Source organism: Phyllobates terribilis, unplaced genomic scaffold, assembly GCF_046119375.1.
Source record: "Phyllobates terribilis strain yellow unplaced genomic scaffold, ASM4611937v1 Scaffold_13__5_contigs__length_258822181, whole genome shotgun sequence".
Classification (NCBI taxonomy): Eukaryota; Metazoa; Chordata; class Amphibia; order Anura; family Dendrobatidae; genus Phyllobates; species Phyllobates terribilis.
The window spans coordinates 109,780,210-109,806,037 of NW_027362773.1; the positions used below are offsets into that span (position 1 = coordinate 109,780,210).

The 25,828-nt window shown below is 46.0% G+C and overlaps 1 protein-coding gene across 1 annotated transcript in view; it reads left to right on the plus strand.

Annotated features, from left to right (window-relative positions):
* The first annotated feature begins 2,556 nt into the window (after positions 1-2,556).
* Positions 2,557-25,828, plus strand: part of LOC141174544 (cathepsin W-like) — a 49,224-nt gene continuing 25,952 nt past the window's right edge. The window contains exons 1-5 of the mRNA XM_073659481.1: positions 2,557-2,692; positions 2,844-2,898; positions 12,013-12,126; positions 13,665-13,822; positions 24,752-24,845. Coding sequence (XP_073515582.1) covers positions 2,621-2,692; positions 2,844-2,898; positions 12,013-12,126; positions 13,665-13,822; positions 24,752-24,845 — 493 coding nt within the window. The 5' untranslated portion in view covers positions 2,557-2,620. The remainder of the gene's footprint in view (positions 2,693-2,843; positions 2,899-12,012; positions 12,127-13,664; positions 13,823-24,751; positions 24,846-25,828) is intronic.

Here is a 25,828-nt window from a genome sequence, read left to right on the forward strand (position 1 = left end):
CAGCTTGTCTGGCAAAAACCGCACGTACAGTGGCTTGAAAAAGTATTCACCCCTTGGCATTTTTTTCTTGTTTTGCTACCTCACAACCTGGAATTTCACTGTTTTTTTTTTGAGGGTTTGCATCAGTTCTTGTAAAGAACATGCCTACAACTTTGAACATTTGGTTTTCTTTTTATTGTGAAACAAACAACAAATAGGAGAAAATAACTGAAAACTTCAGTGTGCATAACTATTCACTTCCGTAAGGTCAGTACATTGTAGAATCTCCTTTTGCGGCACAATTATAGCTGCAAGTCACTTTGGATAAGTCTCTATGAGCTTTCCACATCTTGCCAGTGGTATATTAGCCCATACCTCAAGGCAAAACTGCTCCATCTCCTACAAGTTAGATGGTTTCCTCTGGAGAACATCAATCTTCAAGTCTGACCACAGATTCTCCATTGGATTGTGGGCTGTGACTAGGCTGCTCCAAAACTTTTACATGTTTCCTCTTGAACCACTCGAGTGTTGTTTTAGCAGTATACTTTGGGTCATTGTCTTGTTGGAAAGTGAACCTCTGTCCCAGTCTCAAATCATTGACAGCCTGAAACAGGTTTTGCTCAAAAAAATCCCTGTATTTCGCATCATCCATCTTCCCCTTGACTAGGACCATTTTCCCTTCCCTGCGGCCGAAAAAGCATTCCCACAGCATGATGTTACCACCACCATGTTTCACTGTGGGGATGGTGTTCTTGGGTTGATGAGCTGTGTTGGTTTGGCGCCAGACATAGCATTTACCTTGGTGGTCAAAAGGTTTAATTTTTGTCTCATCTGACCACAGCACCCTCCTTCATACATTTGGGGAGTCTCCCACATGTCTTTTGGCAAATTCAAAATGAGACTTACAATTTTTGTGTGTAAGTAAAGGCATTTTTCTGGCCCACTCTTCCATAAAGGCCACTTCTATGGATTGCATGGCTTATTGTGGTCGTATGGACAGATACTCCAGTCTCTGCTTGGGAACTCTGCAGCTCATTCAGGATTTACTTTGGTCTCTGTGCTGCCTCTCTGATTAATGCCCTCCTTGCCCGGGCTGAGAGTTTTGGTGGATGGCCTTCTCTTGGCAGGATTGTAGGTGTTACCATGTTCTTTCCATTTGATGATAATGGATTTGATGGTTCTCTGGGGGGATCATCAGAGATTGTTTTTTTTTAATAACCCAACCCTGACTTGTACTTCTCAACAACTTTGTCCCTGATTTGTTTGGAGATCTCCTTTGTCTTCATGGTGTTGTTTGGTTAGTGGTGCCTCTTATTAATGGTGTTGCAGCCTCTTTGGCCTTTCAGAAAAGGTAAAGTGTATATACTGACAGACATGTGACACTTAGATTGCACACAGGTGGACTTCATTTCACTAAGCATGTGATTTATAAAGGTAATTGCTTGCACCAGAAATTTTTAGGGGCATCATAGCAAAAGGGATGAATACATATGCACATGCCAATTTTTAGTTATTTGATCCAATCAATTTAATTTATGCCTATATTTTTCTCACTTTAGTTCACCAACTTAGACTATTTAGTGCTGAAGCATCATACACAAATCTGATTCAAAAAATATTTACCCACAGGTTATAATGTAAAAAAAATAGATAAAAATCCAAGGGGGGTGAATACTTTTGCAAGCCACTGTAGTTTGTTCTGTTGGCAGAAAAATAGAAAACTTAAAGGTTTCAATTTATGGTGACATCAAAATAAATAATAAAAAAAATAAATCTGTATTATGATACTGGCGTAGTATTGCTGTTCCTGCTTCTGGCCAAAGGAGCAGAAGCAGGAACAGCAAGCGGTAGTAGAAGTTCTTGAACTTAGCAAGAAGTTGTAGGAAACAATTCGTAAATAGGTGAGAACAGTCTGGGTAAGAATGTTCAGGAGCTGAAGACTGAAACTAGGCTAATAGCTAGAAACAATACTCAAACAATGAGTGAGAGTTCCATGTGACTTTAAGTAGGCCCAAACAGGAAACAAGATGGATTCCACAGCATCAGAATCCGCCATCTTGGTAAAGGGAAATTGCAGAACACAACAGCACCCTCCAGTGGTAAGGAGTGAAACTGCAGCACAATTATTAAAATGAACAATAGCGTCCACTTGTGGTCAAACTGTAGAAGAGCAACAGAAATCCTGACAATCTGCTGTCAGTTTAACCCAAAGCACAAAATAGACACATTATACATATAGGTCAGTGTACGGTGTAAAATTTAAGTCATTATAAAGAGTTATCAAAACCTAATCAATAAGTTATATATCCCCTAAAATGTTGCCTAATATCTCATAAAAAGCAAGCCCCCATATGGCTGCATTGAAGGAAAACTTTAATGGTTCTAGCTTTTGCGATGATAAACAATAAAAAAAAATGCTTCACCCTAAAAGCCCAAAATAGGTCAGTTCAGAAGGGGTTGATTAATCATGTTATCAGATTTTTTACTTTAAAGTTTGTTTTAGTTGCCGCCCAGGATTGACCATTTATGTCCTTTTTTTAAAGTTGTGGTTTCCTTCTTGGATATAAATTCAGATTTTTCAGGTCGCTCTTTTACTTACTACTTCTGACCGACGATTGCATTTGAACATTAATCCTCCACGATGTATCTTTTATTCCCATCGCTCGTTTCTCTGTGCGCTCTCGTACACGTGGTCTCAGGGGACACTGAATTGGTGATCACCTATTTTCAAATACTGCTGTTTGATTTTTACTTTCTGTCAATCTTCATGAACTAGAAGCTTTTAATATTTTCTTATCCAGAATTTATTTGACATCTAAAACATTTCTAATCTATATTCTTCTTCTTCCTTTTTTTCAAACCAGGAACAGTTTGAGAATTTTATCAAGCAATTTAAGAAGGTTTACGAGAGTCCAGAAGGTAAGCTGGTCACTTATTTCACATGGATTATGTTCACCAATTATTGATTTATTTTATTTGCATATATAGCGCCGATAACTACATTTATTATTGTGTTATGCTTTTTGTCCTCATACATGTTTTTAGAGATTAGATAGATAAATGTGCATGGAAAGTAGACGCAGCACCGTAACAGTATGGGGTACAAATCCAATACAGACCTCAACATGGTCCATAATAGATACAATCCATAGAGCATTCCTCCATTAATTAAAAAATATGCTTTTATTAGTGCATATCTATCATCCAAAAATTGCCGCACTCCTCCATATAAAATATAGGATGCCTTTACAACATGGGATGCCTCCTGGAACCTTTTTCAAGCAAAATTTCCCTACAGAAAGGTTCCAGGAGGGACTGAAAAAATGCTATTCAGATATGTACTAATAAAGGCATCCTATTTTTCATATATATGGATGATAGAGGGATGTATAGATAGGTAGATAGATAGAGGGATAGATGGATGGATAGATAGACAGATAGATACTGTAGATAGATAGAGGGATGATGTATAGACAGATAAAGGGATGTATAGAAAGATATAGGGATGTATAGATAGATAGATAATAGATATACAGATAGATGATAGATATATAGATAGATAGATAGATAGATAGATAGATAGATAGATAGACCTAGAATTAAAGTACCACGAGTATATGATCCATATGGGCACACATCTCCAATGACCGAACCACTGGCTCCAATTCATAAAATCCAAAAACAGACCGTACTCCAGAAAATATTTTGAAAAATAGTAGACTTTATTAGCCCATATGTGGCAATGATTCAGCTCAAAATATAATGAGCCTTTTCGAGCTTTAAAAAAGCCTCATTATTTGTTGAGCTAAGATCTCGCTACATTTGGGATTATAAAATCCACTATTTTGGGAAATATTTACTGCAGTGCCGTCTATTTTTGGATTGTAGATAGATAGATGTGACACATACAGTAGATTGATAGATAACAACCCTGTACTTTTATATTTGTTAAAGTACAAGTGTAAAGAGTCACTTCTCAATACAAAAACATTCATATCAATGAGCCAAGAATGCCACATGACATTACAGCATAATTTACTGAGAAGCAAGAACAATGAGAAATAAGTGCCGGTGATACCACTAAAAGGCTCGAAGCTGCTGCAGACCCACGGCTAAGATAACTGAAATGGAATGGAAGGGTTAATTCTGCACTGCCGGTAAATCAAGGATGGAAGTTAAGAGCGGTATCCATGAATTCGGTTTATTTATCAAAGCGTTTTGAAGTTACAAACTTCTTCATCAGTGCAAACATTGTGGTTTATCCTGATGAAGAAGTTTGTAACTTCGAAACGCATTGACAAATATAGTTTTGTGTCCCATAGGAACATGTACAGCTCTTCGGTACAAGGAGGCTACACTACAGATCTTTATTTCTCATCAATTTAAATTGGGGGAAATAAAAGATTTTCCAAAAAATCTACTGACCGAACCTTATGAACATTCAGGGCGGCTCAGTCAAGGGTAATAGAGGGAGAGGGGGCACAGTCAGAGGTGATACATGGAGAGGGGGCTCAGTCATAGGTGATAGAGGGAGAGGAGGCTTAGGCAGGGGTGATACACGGATAGGGGTAATACACTGAGAGGGGGCTCAGTCAGGAGTGATACACGGAGATGGGGCTCAGTCAGGGGTGATACTGGGAGAGGGGGATCAGTCAGGGGTGATACATGGAGAGGGGGCTCAGTCAGGGGTGACAGAGGGAGAGGGGGCTCAGTCAGGGGTGATACATGGAGAGGGGGTTCAGTCAGGGGTGATATACAAAGAGGGGGCTCAGTCGGGGGTGACAGAGGGAGAGGGGGCTCAGTCAGGGATGATACAGGGAGAGAGGGCTCAGTCAGGGGTGATACATGGAGAGGGGGCTCAGTCGGGGCTGATATAGGGAGGTAGAGCGGGTTCAGGCAGGAGTGATACAGGGAGAGGGGGCTCAGTCAGGGGTGATATAGGGAGGGAGAGTGGGCTCAGTGTGAATTAATACAAGGAGCGGGGGCTCAGTCAGGTGTGATACAGGGAGAAGGGGCGCAGTCAGGGGTGATACAGGGAGAGGGGGCTCAGTCAGGGGTGATATGGTGGGAAGAGGATGCTGTCATGGGTGATACAGGGAGAGAGGCACAGTCAGTGGTGATACAGGGAGAGGGGGCTCAGTCAGGAGTGATACAGGGAGAGGGGGTGTAATGCAGGTGCCATAATGCAACGCACAGAGACACAAGACAAGAACAGTCAGGGGTTGCTATAACCACTTTATATGTATAACAACTATTCTACAAAGGGGGTTAGTAGCAAGGGTAATAAACAGCAACTTGGAATAACAATGAGAAATATGTCAGTGAATAACAGTACAGTCCTTTGCAACAGTGTGATGCACCCAGTCGTGGGAGACACCACGTGAGTTCTCTTTCTCTTTATATGGCCCTAGCAGGGGTCACTGGTTCTTCCCGCTAGGCTGCAAGTCTCTTCCAGATAAAGTCCATTAGATCCCGTTTAGCCTCCCATGCACCAAATGGCCCCCACCCAAACTGAGATCCTAATCCCAACTGTCCCCTGTACTGTAGGTGAGAGTTGTAAGTGACGGCTCTGTTCACTTGCGCGGTTCCTCTGCTCCTGCTGGTGCATCTTTTCTGTCGCGGTCCTCTCTCAGCTCTTCTCGGCTTGACCGTCGACGGTAGTCTCTCACGCTTGGGGGAAGGGTGTCCAGACCTCGGTTCTTGACAGGCGTTGTCGGATCTCGGGAACTTACTTAGTGTGGGGCGCAGGTCCTGACTCTAACCAACATGCGCAGGGTTCAGGGAGGTTTCTGTGAGGAGTGCGGAGCCTCTCAGGCAATGTCCAACTCTGGTGCTACGCAGACCTCCAGCTGAGGCCTGTCGCGCTGGGCTCTGCTGTCTCTCTGAAGCACGTCTGCTCCACTCTGCATCTTGGCTCCAAATCTCTGGCTGCAGCGTCTCCTGCGGTGCACATGCGCACCCTATGCTCTGTTGATGCCAAAAGCCCCTGCAATTTGGCACACAGGGCCTTTATACCTAGGAAACTCTCTGGGTCATATGATCAGGTCCAGCACACAAAAGTCTCTCCCCCTGCAAAAACTGCTAGGAAATTTGGTTCCTGCTAGCACCATTCTGTGTTTACTTTCATTTTCAGTTTGTTGCAGCAGAGGTTGGTGTTTGCTTACAGTTACTTAGTTTCTCTTGTCCATCTCTCTACAAGGGCTCAGTGATAGCTGATACAAGGAGAAGGGGTGCAGTCAGGGGTGATACAGGGAGAGGGGGCGCAGTGATAGGTGATACAGGAAAAGGGGGCTCGGTGATAGGTGATATAGGGAGAGGGGGCTCAGTGAGAGGTGATATAGGGAGGGAGAGTGGGCTCAGTGAGAGGTGATACAGGGAGAGGGGGCTCAGTCAGGTGTGATACATGGAGAAGGGGTGCAGTCAGGGGTGATACAGGGAGAGGGGGCTCACTCAGGGGTGATATGGGGGAGGAGGATGCTGTCAGGGGTGATACAGCAAGAGGGGCACAGTCACTGGTTGTCAGGAAAATATTAATGTCAGGGACATATTAACAGAATATTAGCCCCTTCTCCCATGCCCTCTCCTGTAGTGTTTGTCCAGAGATTACAATTATACAGCGTCTTACTGCAAATTATCACCACTTGTCAGTACCGAACTGTCCCATTTTCCTTAGCACAAAAGCCCCAATTAGCATGCGCCTGAGAAATAGCTTATGCAAACGATGCCAGGCAAGGAGCGTTATAACTTTGTTAGGAAGCAAGCATCTTGTCTCTGAAAGACGCAGGAGGTAATTGAAACGCAGGCTTGCACTAATTTGTGTGTACCCGTGAGGCTGCTTCCCGAGCCTCAAAGGGAAATTTGCAGATGAACTGACTCCGATATGAAATATGAAATATTATGAGTTCCATATGTCCGACAGTAACAGGACCCATATGTTTACCAAATCAGCCCAGGAATGTATAGGTAGTTTTCCAGGGCTGTAGGCAAAATCAGGGAGCTGTAGCGTAAAAACACCAGAATAGCAGACTGCAGCTATGTGATGTGTGGTCTCTAAATAAAGCTAAAATCATAAGGGAAAACATGATAGCACTTTTGGGCTTCTGGGATCAAAGCACAATGAGTTATCCCAAAAAACAGGTTTTTAATACAAATCTGAAGGGTGGAGCCCAGCCCCTGTGATGTCATCACAGAGGGGGTCTCTCCCTTCAGCATAAAATAGTTTGTTGAGGCTGAAGCCGTGCTCTTTGCCTGGGAGTATACAGTACAGACCAAAAGTTTGGACACACTTTCTCATTTAAAGATTTTTCTGTATTTTCATGACTATGAAAATTGTACATTCACACTGAAGGCATCAAAACTATTAATTAACACATGTGGAATTATATACTTAACAAAAAAGTGTGAAATAACTGAAAATATGTCTTATATTCTAGATTCTTCAAAGTAGCCACCTTTTGCTTTGTGGACTGCTTTCACACCCTTGACATTCTCTTGATGAGCTTCAAGAGGTAATCACCGGAAATGGTCTTCCAACAATCTTGAAGGAGCTCCCAGAGATGCTTAGCACTAGTTGGCCCTTTTGCCTTCACTCTGCGGTCCAGCTCACCCCAAACCATCTCGATTGGGTTCAGGTCTGGCGACTGTGGAGGCCAGGTCATCTGGCGTAGCACCCCATCACTCTCCTTCTTGGTCAAATAGCTCTTACACAGCCTGGAGGTGTGTTTGGGGTCATTGTCCTGTTGAAAAATAAATGATGGTCCAACTAAACGCAAACCAGATGGAATAGCATGCCGCTGCAAGATGCTGCAGTAGCCATGCTGGTTCAGTATGCCTTCAATTTTGAATAAATCCCCAACAGTGTCACCAGCAAAGCACCCCCACAGCATCACACTTCCTCCATGCTTCACGGTGGGAACCAGGCATGTAGAGTCCATCCGTTCACCTTTTCTGCATCGCACAAAGACACGGTGGTTGGAACCAAAGATCTCAAATTTGGACTCATCAGGCCAAAGCACAGATTTCCACTGGTCTAATGTCCATTCCTTGTGTTCTTTAGCCCAAACAAGTCTCTTCTGCTTGTTGCCTGTCCTTAGCAGTGGTTTCCTAGCAGCTATTTTATCATGAAGGCCTGCTGCACAAAGTCTCCTCTTAACAGTTGTTGTAGAGATGTGTCTGCTGCTAGAACTCTGTGTGGCATTGACCTGGTCTCTAATCTGAGCTGCTGTTAACCTGCGATTTCTGAGGCTGGTGACTCGGATAAACTTATCCTCAGAAGCAGAGGTGACTCTTGGTCTTCCTTTCCTGGGGCGGTCCTCATGTGAGCCAGTTTCTTTGTAGCACTTGATAGTTTTTGCAACTGCACTTGGGGACACTTTCAATTTTGCCCAATTTTCGGACTGACTGACCTTCATTTCTTAAAGTATGGGCACTCATTTTTCTTTACTTAGCAGCTTTTTTCTTGCCATAATACAAATTCTAACAGTCTATTCAGTAGGACTATCAGCTGTGTATCCACCTGACTTCTGCACAACAAAACTGATGGTCCCAACCCCATTTATAAGGCAAGAAATCCCACTTATTAAACCTGACAGGGCACACCTGTGAAGTGAAAACCATTTCCGGTTTCTACGTCTTGAAGCTCATCAAGAGAATGCCAAGAGTGTGCAAAGCAGTCAACAAAGCAAAAGGTGGCTACTTTGAAGAACCTAGAATATAAGATATATTTTCAGTTGTTTCACACTTTTTTCGTAAGTATATAATTCCACATGTGTTAATTCATAGTTTTGATGCCTTCAGTGTGAATATACAATTTTCAAAGTCATGAAAATGCAGAAAAATCTTTAAATGAGAAGGTGTGTCCAAACTTTTGGTCTGTACCGTATGTCTATCATAGCGGAGGACCCTGTTCGATAACAGTAAACGGAACATCTCCCCTCCACCTATACTGAGTCGTCGCAGCGAACTTTATAGTGTAAGTTTCACCTTTTATATCCTGTTTAATTTGTGTAACTGCTTATGTATTTTAATGTCTCCTTTGTAACATCCTTGTATATATTTTCCTAAACACTGCCTCACTTTTGGATTAAATATAAAATTTAATAATCCTGTTTCTTTTGTTCTGTAATTGTTCCCTTCCCCGAAGCCATATACGCTACCAAAACGCAGGCGTCCGGCCAGGCCTGTATTATATTTCAAACTTGTCTGGTGGTGGCAGAGAATATTAATAATTGGGCTATCGTGAAGCTGACAGTGACCGCACGGAGGGCGTTAAACATGGATTCTAGGCTTTGGAATCCCCGAGGTGTGACGCCATACACTCACTGGTCACTTGCCGATATCCACATAGCAAGTAGTCTGGATCGCGTGCTCGCGACTACAGACGAAATACGGACAGCGTGACAGCACGGTGAGATATTGCGTGATCTCCCCGGTGTCGTCCCTCTGTGTGTGTTGGAATTCCTGACAGGGGTGATACAGGGAGAGGGGCACAGTCAGGGGTGATACAGGGAGGAGTGGTGCACAGTCAGGGGTGATACAGGGAGAGAGGGCACTGTCAGAGGTGATATGGGGGAAGAGGGTGCTGTCAGGGGTGATGTAAGGGGATGGGGGTCAGTCAGGGGTGATATAGGGTGATTGGGTGCAGTTAGGGGTGATGTAGGTAAGGGGTGCTCAGGGGTGATAAGAGGGATGATGATGAAATAGGGCCCTCATTCATCCCTAAGTAACTAAGCCCCCCCTCTATCACCCCTGACTAAAGGCCCCCCATTGCACTTACTTACTATTAGGCTGGCAGGAGGGCCTTCTGCAATCACTGCAGCTGTAGCAGGGAGTAGTCTATCTCCCTCTGCAGCTGACACTGTGGGGGACGGGAGCAGGTACTATGTGAATCATAGGCTGTGCTGTACAGCCGGGGAGGACACACACAAAGCTAACACTGATTGGTTGCGCTGCGGCTAATCAGTGTTTGCCTTATCAAGAGCTGCACCGCTCTCTCTGCTTCTTCAAGGCAGGGAAGAGGGATGACATAAGAAGCTATCAGGGTACATCAACAGTCTGTTACTTACAACTAACAGTCTGCAGCAGGGGAGCGTGGCTTCAGTGTTGCGCCTGCTGTGCTCTGCTCTCCCGCCCGGGTTGTGTAATTCTGGAAGGAGCTGCTAGGAGTAATGACTTCTGGCTGGCGGCTCCTCCCAGAGTAACCCGGGAGAGCACAGCGTGCATCACTGATAAAACTGAAGACACGCTCCGCTGCTGCAGACTTATTTGTAATCCTAACTATAGGATTGCAACAAACGAAAAGAGGAAATCTCTAAAGTCAGCTTACCCAAATGGAGATTCAATGCATGGAAACTGCAGTGCACCAGTAATAAGGATAAAAGAAACTTAGCATGAGGGTGTTCCAGAAAAATCCCAGCTTTTATTGTGAAAAATAATTTCAATAGAAATTCACAAAAAAACACAATCAGCCCCCACTGCAATGATTAAGGACACATATGTGAAACGCGTTTGTCCTGTATTTTAATTTTTTAGTGGTGATAGTAGTTGGTTGCAGTTTTTTTGGAATTCATATTGAAATAATTTTTCACAATAAAAACTTGGATTTTTATGGAAGACCTACATGCTGGATATCTTTTCTTTCTTCACTTATGATAAATGAGTATACAGATGAAACTGCAGGGGTTCACAGATGCTGTTTTCTAAGGTAACACAGGATACTGTCTGTTTTATCACAGGAGTGAGTGTTTCTGCCTCATCACCAGTCATGTGAACTCATCATAAATCAAGTCAGTGACATATAAACTAAGCGGCCGCTGGAGCTCCTGCATCACTGATTTAAATTATGATGAGCTCAGAGAGCTGGATACACAGCAGAAGCACTCGCTCCTATGATAAAACAGGCAGGGATATGAGTTTCTTCAGAAAACAGCAGCTGTGAATTCCTGCTGTTTCATCTGTATACTCACTTATTATACAATGGGTATGGAAACTATTCAGAACCCTTTAAATGTTTTACTCTTTGTTTCATTGCAGCCTTTTGGTAAATTCTAAAAAGTTCAGTTTTTCTCATTAAAGTACACTTTGCACCCCATCTTGACTGAAAAAAACAGAAATGTAGAAATTTTGAACATTTATTACAAAAGAAAAATTGAAAATGGCTGTCCACCAACGTTCACCATCCAACCTGACGGAACTGGAGAGGATCTGAAAGGAAGAATGGCAGAGGATCCCCAAATCCAAGTGTGAAAAACTTGTTGCATCATTCCCAAGAAGACTCATGGCTGTACTAGCTCAAAAGGGTGCTTCTACTCAATGCTGAGCAAAGGGTCTGAATACTTATTACCATGTGATATTTCAGTTTTTCTTTTGTAATAAATTTGCAAAATTTTCTACATTTCAGTTTTTTTCAGTGAAGATGGGGTGCAGAGTGTACATTAATGAGAAAAAAAAATGAACTTTTTAGAATTTACCAAATGGCTGCAATGAAACAAAGAGTGAAAAATTTAAAGGGGTCTGAATACTTTCCGTACCCACTGTATGTAACTTATTCTATCACATCTGGCCAGAAGATGTAGTATATGCTGACCATGAACTGGAGCAGCATTGCATGATTGGACACAGCCATTACACAATACATTTATATGATTATCTCAGCATAGTAGCATTTTTTAACATATACAATTGTGGAACTTATTATTATTCCAAGATCTATTGATTAAGATGTACTTTGTTCATGGGACAACTACGTTAAAGTAGGTTTCAGAAATGAGACAGTGCAGCATGAAATGACATAGATTATGGATAGGATGATGGGAACAAAATGTGGTAAAACCTAGCAGCAACTATAAAATAATTGACTTTTTTGATCATAGGTTTATACGTATTTTGTTTCAATAAATAAATACTTCCAAGATATATATCAAACTACCATAAAATTGAGATGTGAACAAAGCCTTAACCAGTCTTCCTGAACACTATGGACCATTTCTGTACAAAATCGTGTAATTGTGTATCTCATTTCTTATATCTCTGCAGAATATCAATATAGATTGTCTGTTTTTACCGAAAATTTAAACGCTGCCCGTCGCCTACAGGAAGAGGAACTAGGAACAGCAACATATGGGATCACCAAGTTCAGCGACCTGACAGGTAAATCATGAATTGTGAAATTAATCTTTAAAGGGGCATTCTAGGAAAGGACATTTAGTTTATATATAAGTCAGGTCCCCTACTAGAGTAGGAGTGAATTTATTTCCATCAGTCATGACAGTGGTCTGTGGCTTTTGCACGAAAATGGGAGTAACACCTCTAGCCTTCAGGATTCTGTAGCTCTTCTTTTGATTAGTACAACGTCATCATTACATTTTATATTAAATAAAATGGACCAAATAGGCTTCAGGAGACTAACTCTGACTTTTTGACTTCAAGAGAGTTTTCTAGGCCTACTCTGATCTGGACAAAGGTCATTGTGCAGGATGGTGGTGGAGGTGAGCTCTGTCCATCAATTGGTGCAAATGGTAGATTATGTGTTATCTGCTGAATATATATTTTTTTCTGTCTTTATAATCCTGTTGATAATGAAAGTGCTGAAAAGTCATCTGTTGTCACGGGTGAGTCAGATGTGACAGACAGTCGCCCTGCAGTTGGTTGCAGGAGAGCTCTTCGTTTGGTATTACAGACACCTTCTTAGATCTGTCTCACTCTAGGACCCAGCGACTACCTCCCTCTTGCTGATTAACACCCTGGCCGGTGTGTTTAAATACTTTCAGTCTGCAATAGGGAGGCGCCGGTGATATTCACATGTTTCCTTGTGAAAGCTTGGAGCGAGTGCAGTCTGTTTACTTCCTCTCTGGTGCTAAGAGGACGTGTGTGTTATCTCTCTGAAGTCAGCTCAAGCGAAGTTATTTTTCCCCCGTGTATGTCTTCCTTGTTGTCTTTAGTTGTTAGTGGGGAAAGACTAGTGTTCACCCCCCCTTCATTCCCTAGCCAGGGCCAAGCTCTAGCAAATACAGGGTTTTAGGTTCCTGTGCAACGATTGGTGAAGAACCAATATAGGGATGTTAGGGGAGAAAGGGTGATATCAGATCAGCCTAGGAGATCTCCACTCCCCCTTTTCCTAGTGTCTGGGCTCTCTTCCCCTCATCCCTTCGTGTTGCACTTAGTCTTTCCCACACCTTGCGTGACATCTGTACAGCACAGGAAAAGTGAGTCTAATATTAGGCGCAGTGGACAGTGCAAAACTTGCAAGACTTCTGATATTTTTTTTAACATAGGTAAAAATAAAAACCTGATTTAAAATATGTCATTTTCTGATGGCACAGACAAGCTGATCTGGCCCCAGATTTTACAATACAAACAGCACGCATTATTAAATAGATCATAGACTAGAGATGAGAAGAGTCTAGTGATGAAACTAATGCACCTACGTTGGAAATCAACATCAGAACGACAATATAATCTGGATAGTAAGATGAGCATTTTATGAGTCCAGCTATAGAATAAAATAGCTCATGAGTCCAAGTGTATTCAATCTCTGCCCACCCAGCCTGACTGACAGCTGCAGCTTGTACTGAGCAGTGTGAGATCTCCATAGCAGGAGGAGGGTCACTGAGGAACTGTCAATCAAGCTAAGGGGCCAAGTTGGTAGCTATCTGTTATTATTAATTAAATTGTCTTTGTGTCTTCAGATGAAGAGTTCACAAGAAATCGTTTGACTTTACTTGATGACGTTCCTCCAAATGACGTTCCTCCGTATAATATGACACAACTAAAGATAGAGGCCGCCCCGGTTAAGAGATCTTGCGATTGGCGCAAAGCAGGAGTCATTTCAAAGGCAAAAGATCAGGTAAAAAACAAACATTACATTACTAAGTGCTAAGGATGAAAACAAATGTGCCCTAAAATTAATCTGTGCACTGAAAACAATACTAAACAGGGCAGGAAATATACAGTACAGACCAAACGTTTGGACACACCTTCTCATTTAAAGATTTTTCTTTATTTTCGTAACTATGAAAATTGTACATTCACACTGAACGCATCAAAACTATGAATTAACACATGTAGAATTATATTCTTAACAAAAAAGTGTGAAACAACTGAAAATATGTCTTATATTCTAGGTTCTTCAAAGTAGCCACCTTTTGCTTTGATGACTGCTTTGCACACTCTTGGCATTCTCTTGATGAGCTTCAAGAGGTAGTCACCGGAAATGTTTTTCACTTCACAGGTGTGCCCTGTCAGGTTTAATAAGTGGGATTTCTTGCCTTATAAATGGGGTTGGGACCATCAGTTGTGTTGTGCAGAAGTCTGGTGGATACACAGCTGATAGTCCTACTGAATAGACTGTTAGAATTTGTTTTATGGCAAGAAAAAAAGCAGCTAAGTAAAGAAAAACGAGTGGCCATCATTGCTTTAAGAAATGAAGGTCAGTCAGTGCGAAAAATTGGGAAAACTTTGAAAGTGTCCCCAAGTGCAGTTGCAAAAACCATCAAGCGCTACAAAGAAACTGGCTCACATGAGGACCGCCCCAGGAAAGGAAGACCAAGAGTCACCTCTGCTTCTGAGGATAAGTTTATCCAAGTCACCAGCCTCAGAAATCGCAGGTTAACAGCAGCTCAGATTAGAGACCAGGTCAATGCCACACAGAGTTCTAGCAGCAGACACATCTCTTCAACAACTGTTAAGAGGAGACTTTGTGCAGCAGGCCTTCATGGTAAAATAGCTGCTAGGAAACCACTGCTAAGGACAGGCAACAAGCAAAAGAGACTTGTTTGGGCTAAAGAACACAAGGAATGGACATTAGATCAGTGGAAATCTGTGCTTTGGTCTGATGAGTCCAAATTTGAGATGTTTGGTTTCAACCACCGTGTCTTTGTGCGATGCAGAAAAGGTGAACGGATGCACTCTACATGCCTGGTTCCCACCGTGAAGCATGGAGGAGGAGGTGTGATGGTGTGGGGGTGCTTTGCTGGTGACACTGTTGGGGATTTATTCAAAATTGAAGGCATACTGAACCAGCATGGCTACCACAGCATCTTGTAGCGGCATGCTATTCCATCCAGTTTGCGTTTATTTGGACCATCATTTATCATTCAACAGGACAATGACCCCAAACACACCTCCAGGCTGTGTAAGGGCTATGTGATGACCTGGCCTCCCCAGTCACCAGACCTGAACCCAATCGAGATGGTTTGGGGTGAGCTGGACCGCAGAGTGAAGGCAAAAGGGCCAACAAGTGCTAAGCATCACTGGGAACTCCTTCAAGATCGTTGACAGACCATTTCCGGTGACTACCTCTTGAAGCTCATCAAGAGAATGCCAAGAGTGTGCAAAGCAGTCATCAAAGCAAAAGGTGGCTACTTTGAAGAACCTAGAATATAAGACATATTTTCAGTTGTTTCATATAATTCCACATGTGTTAATTCATAGTTTTGATGCCTTCAGTGTGAATGTACAATTTTTATAGTCATGAAAATACAGAAAAAATCTTTAAATGAGAAGGTGTGTCCAAACTTTTGGTCTGTACTGTATATTGTAATATTTTTTAAGGCCGTCCTTGCTTAAAGAGGACCTTTCACCACATTGAGCATGTTGAATTTGCCACATGATAGAATAATGGCTGCAGAGCTGAATAAAGCGTAGTTTTTAGTTTTTAATTTCTCCTCTCTCTGAGATATTAGTTTATAAAGTTTAGGTTTTAATTTACGACTAAAACCACTGTGCTAAAAGATGTCCAGAATCCTAGTTAGTTCCCAAGAAGAAACCAATGATCGTGGGCAACTAGTAACAAGAGTTAAATAAAAGTGAAAAAATGACCATCAGAAAAATTTGTGTGGTATATCATCATATGCCTAGAAATATTAAGATTTTTTTTGAACGGAGCTTATGGTTGGGCATTCACCCAATAGGACATTTTGGGGTTTTTAAATGTTTTTAATGTACTGAAGTGTGCTGTGCACTCACATTTGTACCTATATAATTAAAATTTGTATATTTTTTTTGGTGATCACTACATAGTGGCATGTTTCTTTTCTTTTTGGTCTGTTATTCATGATATACATCTAACAGTCTGTGCCAAAAGACTGCTGAAATAATAGATTTTGAAAGGTACCATATGTAAATATATAAAACCAACCAGGCGGAGTATAAATAATTAATTCATGTGATGAAAAATATTTTATTATAAAAAAAGGCAGCCTGTTTAGTGCACATATCAGTGATAAAAATGCAGAGATGTTGCTGGTGAGCAGAAAAAGCAGATATAAGGCAACAGTAAAACACCGTTGGATGAAGAACACAGGCAGCAGCATGCGAGTGCACTCACCGTCTTGACGCAAAGTCCAGTAAGCTGAAGCTGTGTGCTTCCTCTGATGAAGAAAACAATGTTTTCCAAAGTGCCTAAGGAGAAGTGCGACCCCTTCAGGCATCCGCACCCCAGAGACAGTCTGACGTCACACGCCACTCTCTCCGGCACTCTACTTTCATCTCCAGAGGTGTCACCGGCCGGGACTCCCTGGACAGCTGCAGTGCACCTTAAAGCAAACCTGTCACTAAGTTTAACTGATGTCAGATAAGACCACCACCTTTCAGCCCTTAGAGACCGTATTCTATAATGCTGTATTTAAGCCCCCTACCCGATCTGCAAAGACAAGAACAAGAGCTTTTATTACACTCACCTGGGGTGGCGGTCCGGTCCAAGGGGCGTCGCTGGTCTTGGTCCGGTGCCATCTTTCTTCTTGCGATGCCGTCCTCCTTCTTGCTTCATGTGGATGACGCATCACTACGTCATCCACGCAGTCTCCCCGGCATCGTGCTCCTGCGCAGGAGTACTTCTCTGCCCTGTTGAGGGCAGAGTAAAGTACTGTAGTGTGCAGGCGCCGGGCAAGGTCAAAAAGCCCTGGCGCCTGCGCACTGCAGTACTTTACAGTACACATGCGCGTCATCCACAGAATGCAAGAAGGAGGGCATCTAAAGAAGGGAGGCGTCGGACCAGGATGAGGGACACCCTTCAGACTGCCCCCCAGGTGATTATAATAAAAGCTCTTTTTCTTGTCTTGCAGAATGCTGTATATCAGGCCTGAAAGGTGGTGGTCTTCTCATATCGGCCAAACCAGATGACAGGGTTCCCTTTAACGTTTGTCTCCATCTAGTTCTGATAGTGTCTCACCGCGACAGCTCACAGGTTCAGCTTACTGGACTTTAGGTCTAAACAGTGAGTCCACTCGCATGCTGCCACTTCTCTGATATTTATATATACTGCAATACTGTGGTACTGCAGTATATACAGTTGAAACCAAAAGTTTACATACACTATATAAAAACACACATCTGCATGTGTGGCGCCCCTGCCGGTTCAGTCGCCACAGAGGTACTGCATCTCACCCAGAGGTGTGGTATCTCACTCTCAGGTAAGGAAGGAGTACAGCCCGGGACCCTAACAATTGCATCCAACACTACACTACTCCAGACCAGCAGGAGGGGCAAGATGCGCTGCTCCTCTTCTGAGCCCTGTCCCTGGCTGGAGTGGGGGGAACCAAAGTAGGGGGAACCATGTAGTGGGTGTGGGTGGAGGAAGGAGTTCAGGGGATCTCAGTAAGAAGTGATATAAAAAGGGATGGAACCATCTAGAAGTGGTGAGTTCCAGTCAGAAGAAGAAGTGAGAGAGAGTCAGAGGAGGAGTTGGGAGCAGGAGCTCTGCAGGCGCTCTGCTCAGGGGAAGCGTGAGCCTGAGTGAGGAGGTCCAGGAGAAGGAGAGGAGGAAGGAATGGGAGCAGAGAGAAGGCTCCAGGAGTGAAGAGAGGATCCCAGGGGTACGGGCAGTGCTGGAGGCCACCCGTATTCCCGAATCTACCAGGCGGTGGAGGGATCGGGTCGCAGAGGAGACCGGCCCCTAACTAGTGAGAATTGCAATATTCAACTAGGTAACCGGAGGGTGCAGCATTTCAGGTGCTGCAGCCCAAAGACCTCATCTAACTCAGCGAAAAGGTGGCCATAGAGGACCCAGGGGACAGAGAAGACGTCGCCCGACAAGGTCCGCGGTCACTGGATTGGGACACTGGATGTGAGGTGCAGGGAGACGGCCAGAAGGAACACACATAACGGGGTCCCGTTATGTACTCCGGAGGTACCTGAGAGTTGGCTGAACCCCTGCCCGGTGAACGCAGCACGACGTGGGAAGTTATGATCTGCAGTTGTAACCAAGAGCAAAGTGAGAACTGTGAGTAAATCCGGTAGACTGCACCCCACTGTCTCTGTGAATTATTACTGCTGCGCCATCACCCCCTGCACTACACTGCACCACGAGTGCTATCTCAATAACCGCAACATCTACACTGTCCTGGAGCTAAGCTCTGCCTGTGGAGAGCTGAACCAACTCTGCAGCATTAACATCACCTCCAGAGGACCTGCTCCACAGCGGCGGCTCCCTTTAGCCGCATACCACAGGTGGCGTCACAAACTCTATACAAGAACTATAAATCCCCTGTAAATAACTCCTTTTACTGTCCGCCCTGGGTCACAGACCTGGTCACCGCCACTGTGACATCTCCCCTAGCAACGACCGGCCCGGCTACCGAGTACCCCACGGCCCAGGGGGCGCGTCACATGTTTTTCTCAATATCTGACATGAAATCAGAATAAACCTTTCCCATTTTAGGTCAAGTAGGATTACCATAATTTTTAATATTTGCCAAATGCCAGAATAGTGAGAGAGAGAATGTTTTAAGGCATTTTTATTACTTACTGCAAAGTCAAAAGTTTACATACATTTCATTAGTATTTGGTACCATTGCCCTTAAACTGAATGACTTGGGTCAAACGTTTGGGATATCCTTCCACAAGCTTCTCACAATAGTTGGTCGGAATTTGGGCCCATTCCTCCTGACAAAACTGGTGGAACTGATCCAGGTTTGTAGGTCATCTTGCTCGCACCGGCCTTTTCAGCTTTACCCATAAATTTTCAATTGGATTGAGATCAGGGCTTTGTGATGGCCACTCCAAAACATTGACTCTGTTATCCTTAAGCCACTTTGTTACCATTTTGGCAGTATGCTTTGGGTCATTGTCCATCTGGAAGACCGATTTCCGCCCAAGCTTTAACTTCCTGGCTGTTGTCTTGTGATGTTGCTTTAGTATTGCCACATAATCTTCTTTTGTCATGATGCCATCTATTTTGTGAAGTGCACCAGTCCCTCCTGCAGCAAACAACCCCACAACATGATGCTGCCACCCCCGTGTTTCACAGTTTGGTGTTTTTGGATTCCAAGCTTCTTCCTTTCTTCTCCAAACGTAACGATGGTCATTATGCCCAAAAAGTTCACTTTTAGTTTCATCAGACCACAGGATATGTCTCCAAAAATTAAGTTCTTTGTTCCTGTGTGCATTTGCAAACATTAATCTGGCTTTTTTCTTTTGGAGTAGTAGCTTCTTCCTGGCAGAGTGGCCTTTTAGCCCATGTTGGTACAGTACTCGTTTCACTGTGGATAGTGTCACAATCTTAGCTATCATGTCCTCAAGGTCTTTTGCTTTTGTCCTTGGGTTGATATGTACATGTCGGACGAAAGGACGTTCATCTCTGGGACAGAGAACCCGTCTCCTTCTTGAATGGTATGATGTTCTGGACATCCCCATGCAGATGTGTCTTTTTATATGGAGTATGTAAATGACGCGCCCCCTGGGCCATATTCTTTAGGGGAATACCCGGAGCCGGATCAGATGGGAGTTGTAGTCACCGAGTGGCAGTGACCCGGTCCGTGCCCAGGGTGTCAAGCTCAGAGTATGTGGCAGTCCTACAGATGTTAAAAAGTTCTTTATGTCGACTACGCCACCCGTTGTATTGCGGTCACTACGGCCGCCGCTGCAGCAGGGTCCGCTGAGGCTGATGGTGTTGGTGCAGCTTTTGATAGTATAACCCCCAACGGGTGGGGTATAGCCTCAGGGGGTCAGGTGCAGAGGATGGGGGTTGTGGTGGTGCAGCATAGATGGTAATTAAAGACGGAGTCGGGTTGTGCAGTTTAGGGTATTTACTTACTGCTGATGTTCCGGTCACTCCAGCTTCAAGTGACCACCCGAGCCGTGCTGCGTCCACCAGGTCCTGGATTCAGCCAACCCCCAAGCAAGTCCGGAGCGTGACCCTGAGCCCTCCTTCCTGTCCTGTCTTCTGGCCGTCCCCACCAGGGATCCACCTAGGTCCAGCTCCCTCGGGCCTTCTGTTGGGAAACCCTTGGCCTTGGGTTCCCTGACCCTACTCGTGGTTTGCCTTCAGGGTGGATGTGGTGGGTGGCCGTGGCAGATCCTGCCCACGGCCTCCGGTCTCTGGCTGAGGTGTGCTTGAGCCCCCACCAGTTTGGGATCCGGTACCCTTTTGCCAACTCTTCACCCTGTGTTTGTATGTGGGTTCTTAGAGTTCCTTTTCGTTTCCCCCTCTGGGTCTCTCTTTCTTCTCCTCTCTCACTCTGGCTCAGGCTGCTCTGCTCCTCTTCCTCTCCTCTGCAAAGACTGGCTGACTGACTGACTGACTGACCCTGATCTTAGATGGTGCCCACCTTAAATACTCCCTCTATGTGTGAGCTCAGGTGACCAGCACCCAATGAGCTCCTATCTTTACCCAGGCTGCTCCCCCTATCTGCCCCTACACTACTTGGGATGTACCACCCCCCTCCCACTCCAGCCAGGAACAGACTCGGTCGTACCTGCACATTTCTAAGTGGGAGTACCGTTGGTCTGTTCCTCGGAAATGGGATGTGTGTAGTGCATGCAGCTCTCTGGGCTCAGTCCCACACTCCATCCTTACCCGGGAGTGGAATATCACACCTCTGGTTTGAGGTGCAATACCCCTGTAGCAGCCGAATCCTCAGGGTGCTACATTCCCCCCTGGTAAATCACAGCACGTCCTCGGGCTGTAAGATATAAAACATCCAAAACATACAATTTTTGCATAAACATCATAATAAAACATCATATAAAACATTATATATATATATATATATATCAATAAAACTTTTTCATATAAAACATTCTTGTAGACTTTTCCTCGCTTCTGTTCCTCCTCCGGTCACTGTGCAACTGGTGACCGGGCAAAGCGCGACAGTCTCTTTTCTTGGAAGTGGTTTTCCTGTAAAACCAGTAGGGGGCGCTTTAGGAAGCGCAACTATATACAAAAGGGAAGGTGGCCGCTCTCAGTCCTCGGCCAGGTATTAGGGAGGAATGACCGCTCTCAGTCCTCGGTCAGTGGGATTTAAGGGATAAACGGGTAAACAGTTCACACTTGCTGGTCCCAACGGGGACTATATTATCAGCAACAGTAACAGTTCACTGTGCCCCGACGGGCAACTATATACAGCTTCTACTCCGCTGTACTTAACGACGACGTCCTCCTGCTCTTTCTTTGTGGTTACCTTTAGCTTCAGACCCGTCCGGGTCCTCTTGTTCTTCCTCCTCACACCGCAGCTCTTCCTCCGTCAGGCGATGCACATGGAGGGCGTAGGGTCCTTTGGCACACTTGTGCCGGGTGAAGGTGACCTCGTCCCCGATGTAAAGGTCACGACCTCTGTGTCCCTCCGGTAGGTGGGACTCAACGTCTCTCCTGGTCACGAAGACGTCGCCATGGGGTGCGGTGGTCTCGGATGTAGCCCCACCCGTGCTGCATATTGAACTTGATCACAGTCCCGGTGGAAGGGGGACCATGAGCTGCACGGGGATTCCTCCTGGCCCGGCTCTTCTGCTCCGCGCTCCTTATCTGCGCTTGTTGTTCCCGGACCCGCCTCTCTCTCCGCTCCCTCTCAAAGACCTCGAGCTGCTGGCGGCAGCACTCTGCACGCTCCGCTGCGGCTGCCCGAGTCTCCTGAGTGAACCCCATGAGATCTTCTCCGGTGGGGTCCCACTCAAACTGTGCCTCCTCTAGCGGGGGCGAGGTCCTTTTTACGGGCTTTGGAACCGGAATCAGGGGTTCATCTAGGGGTCTCTCTTTCCGGAGTCGGGGATGGTGAAACTCCGGTGGCCAAATGAAGGGCTGCCCATCCGGGCACGTATGTTGGGCAAACAGATCTTCTCCCAGATGCGGCACTCTTGGTTTTATGGGCACGGTGGTGGTGGCGCCCGGGTTGCCCAGGCCTTGCGGCCAGGCCTGGGGCACCTGGAAAGTGAAGGGCACCGTAAGGACGGCGGCGCCCTGGGCTACTTGGCCCTGCGACCAGGCCGGGGGCTCCGCGGAGGTAGGGGGCGCTGTTGGTATTGCGGCGCCCGGGGGTACTAGGCCTTGCGACCAGGCTGGTGGTACTTCCTGCTTGGTCACGCTCGGGGTCGAGGCGTGTGACGTCACAGGGGTCGCGGCTCCCGTTTGAGGCCTAGTCTGCGGCGGTGACGTTGCGGCTACGGGCACGGCAGGGGGTACTTCGGGCTCTGCGACGGGGAGCTGGGGCAGGTACGCGGTTTCCGGGTTTGGGGTAGAGACGTCCCCTTTACCTGCCTCCACTCGTTCGGCTCCCTTCTCGGCGCCGTCTCCGGCCTTCAGTCCTCCTGCGCCATCCTCAGAGGCAGTCTGTCTCCTCGTCTTGGGTGGCGTGCTCCGCTGACGGGTCTCGGTCTGCTGGGCCATCTCACGGCTCCACTCCGCCAACGTCTCTCGTTGCACCCGGGCCATCCTCCTTGCGAGGCCCTCCAGAGCGGTCTGCGCACACTCCCGGTCTCGGGGGAGCTGTGCCAGGACCTCCACTAGGCCTAGTGGGGTCGTTGCTTCTAGCAGGCTCCTGACCAACGGGTCGGTGCTGCTCTGCTCTCCTTCTGTTGTCTCCAGCAGGCTCCTGGCCAGCGGGCCGGTGCTGCTCTGCTCTTCTCCCATCTCCGGGTAAGCTTCTTCTGGACTCAGCTCTAGGCTTCTTGTCTCCGGGTGCGCTCTCTCCAGACTGCTCCAGGCGACACCCATCTTTGTTCTCTCGTTCTTAGTCCTCCCACTTCGAGGGCGGTCCCGGGGCCACTTGGTGATTGTCAGCTCCAGGGGCAGTTCTTTCACGCTGACAGACACCTCTAGCATCACAGTCTCTGTTGGTGGGGGCGGTTTCCACTTTTGGCGCCATTTTCGGTCCTGGCCCACGATGGGAGGCGGCCTCCTGCCACCCTCTGGCACGCCCATAATGGCGTCCGCTCTTCCAAGGCGGGAAACCTTTGGAAATGGCGGGAATCGTCTCCCAGTGGCGGGAAACTCCGCAGATGGCGGGAAAAAGCTGTTAATGGCGGACAACCGGCGGGAATCGATCTGTGATGGAGTCCGATGGCGGGGACCCTCCGGAACCGGCGGGAGACTTCTTTTTGAGGTAAACTTGTTCTTTTCTTCAGGCACGCAGTACCCGGGTGTTGCGGGCACGTAATCCTGCCGACTACGCCAAAGTTGACGCGCCCCCTGGGCCATATTCTTTAGGGGAATACCAGGAGCCGGATCAGATGGGAGTTGTAGTCACCGAGTGGCAGTGACCCGGTCCGTGCCCAGGGTGTCAAGCTCAGAGTATGTGGCAGTCCTACAGATGTTATAAAGTTCTTTATGTCGACTACGCCACCCGTTGTATTGCGGTCACTACGGCCGCCGCTGCAGCAGGGTCCGCTGAGGCTGATGGTGTTGGTGCAGCTTTTGATAGTATAACCCCCAACGGGTGGGGTATAGCCTCAGGGGGTCAGGTGCAGAGGATGGGGGTTGTGGTGGTGCAGCATAGATGGTAATTAAAGACGGAGTCGGGTTGTGCAGTTTAGGGTATTTACTTACTGCTGATGTTCCGGTCACTCCAGCTTCAAGTGACCACCCGAGCCGTGCTGCGTCCACCAGGTCCTGGATTCAGCCAACCCCCAAGCAAGTCCGGAGCGTGACCCTGAGCCCTCCTTCCTGTCCTGTCTTCTGGCCGTCCCCACCAGGGATCCACCTAGGTCCAGCTCCCTCGGGCCTTCTGTTGGGAAACCCTTGGCCTTGGGTTCCCTGACCCTACTCGTGGTTTGCCTTCAGGGTGGATGTGGTGGGTGGCCGTGGCAGATCCTGCCCACGGCCTCCGGTCTCTGGCTGAGGTGTGCTTGAGCCCCCACCAGTTTGGGATCCGGTACCCTTTTGCCAACTCTTCACCCTGTGTTTGTATGTGGGTTCTTAGAGTTCCTTTTCGTTTCCCCCTCTGGGTCTCTCTTTCTTCTCCTCTCTCACTCTGGCTCAGGCTGCTCTGCTCCTCTTCCTCTCCTCTGCAAAGACTGGCTGACTGACTGACTGACTGACCCTGATCTTAGATGGTGCCCACCTTAAATACTCCCTCTATGTGTGAGCTCAGGTGACCAGCACCCAATGAGCTCCTATCTTTACCCAGGCTGCTCCCCCTATCTGCCCCTACACTACTTGGGATGTACCACCCCCCTCCCACTCCAGCCAGGAACAGACTCGGTCGTACCTGCACATTTCTAAGTGGGAGTACCGTTGGTCTGTTCCTCGGAAATGGGATGTGTGTAGTGCATGCAGCTCTCTGGGCTCAGTCCCACACTCCATCCTTACCCGGGAGTGGAATATCACACCTCTGGTTTGAGGTGCAATACCCCTGTAGCAGCCGAATCCTCAGGGTGCTACATAAACTTTTGGTTTCAATTGTAGTACAAGCAATCAAATGATCGCAGGTTCAAAGACTTCAAGCGTGGTTTGCAGATTTTCCCTGCAACCATGTATATTGGGTAGGAGCGCTGGTTACATATTAATGTTATGTTGTGTAAATGTACAGTATAATAAAACACCTTTCAATAAATGTATTCTATTCAGGGCACTTGCGGTTCTTGTTGGGCTTTTGCTGCTGTTGGAAACATTGAGGCACAGTGGGGAATCCTTGGACGTCCAGTAAACTTATCAGTTCAGCGTAAGTGTCTGCCCATCCTTGTCACAATGCTCCTGAGTGTGAATATAAGGGCACAGTCTGACAGCCGTATTACTCACACGAGGATCACATCTCAATCCTTGGACTGGCAGTCGGCTATCCTGACCTGAGAGTGGCAGCATGTATTTCTGTGCAGCTGCCATGCTCAGGTCAGGAGAGCCGATGACCAGTCCGAGGATTATGATGCAATCCTTGCGCGAGTAATACAGCAGTCTGACTGTGCCCTAAGATTATGTTCTGTAAATCGCAGTAATGTTGGGGTCCGTTCACTCCTATATGTTCTTAGTATCAGTTCTTTTGACATTTTGTTACTAAAAAGTGCAGCCTATGGAGAATACCAGCTCTCATTGAAGAGATCCAACTATCTATGGAGACTTCTTTTTAAAGTGTAAATAAGTTTAAATGGAGTGTGTCACCCCGAAAATGTCTTTTAGACTAACTATATAGGGAAAAGGGGACTTCACCCCTATAAAAATCACACTAACATTGGATTTGTTACTTGTACAGTGATTGCGAAAATATCTTTTAATCCATATGCACATGAGATAGCTCCGCTGCACACATGGACTGCACCGTTACGCCGCCTCAATTTGCGTCTTGGGGACTGAGCTAGTTTGTGATGGACAGCACTCGCTCCTAATCGAACAGCACTCTGACCCATATTATTCAATAGTTCAGTTCAGATTAATAAGTTTTTTCTTGGCCTGACTGTCCGTGAGAAAAAAATTACAGCATAGACAACTCTCTTACGTATATCAGATGAAACTCACTGTCACGATATGACGGTCTGAAGTGTGGGAGAGGAGCCTCAAGCTATCCCTGGGACTGGGACTGACCTTACTAAGCTCCTATTAAACCCTAATCTGTCCCCTCCTCCAGCCGATGAGGCATGGGACAGAAATGTAAGGGAAACAAGACACAAACACAGACAGTGATAACTGAATGGTACTATCATACAAAAACAC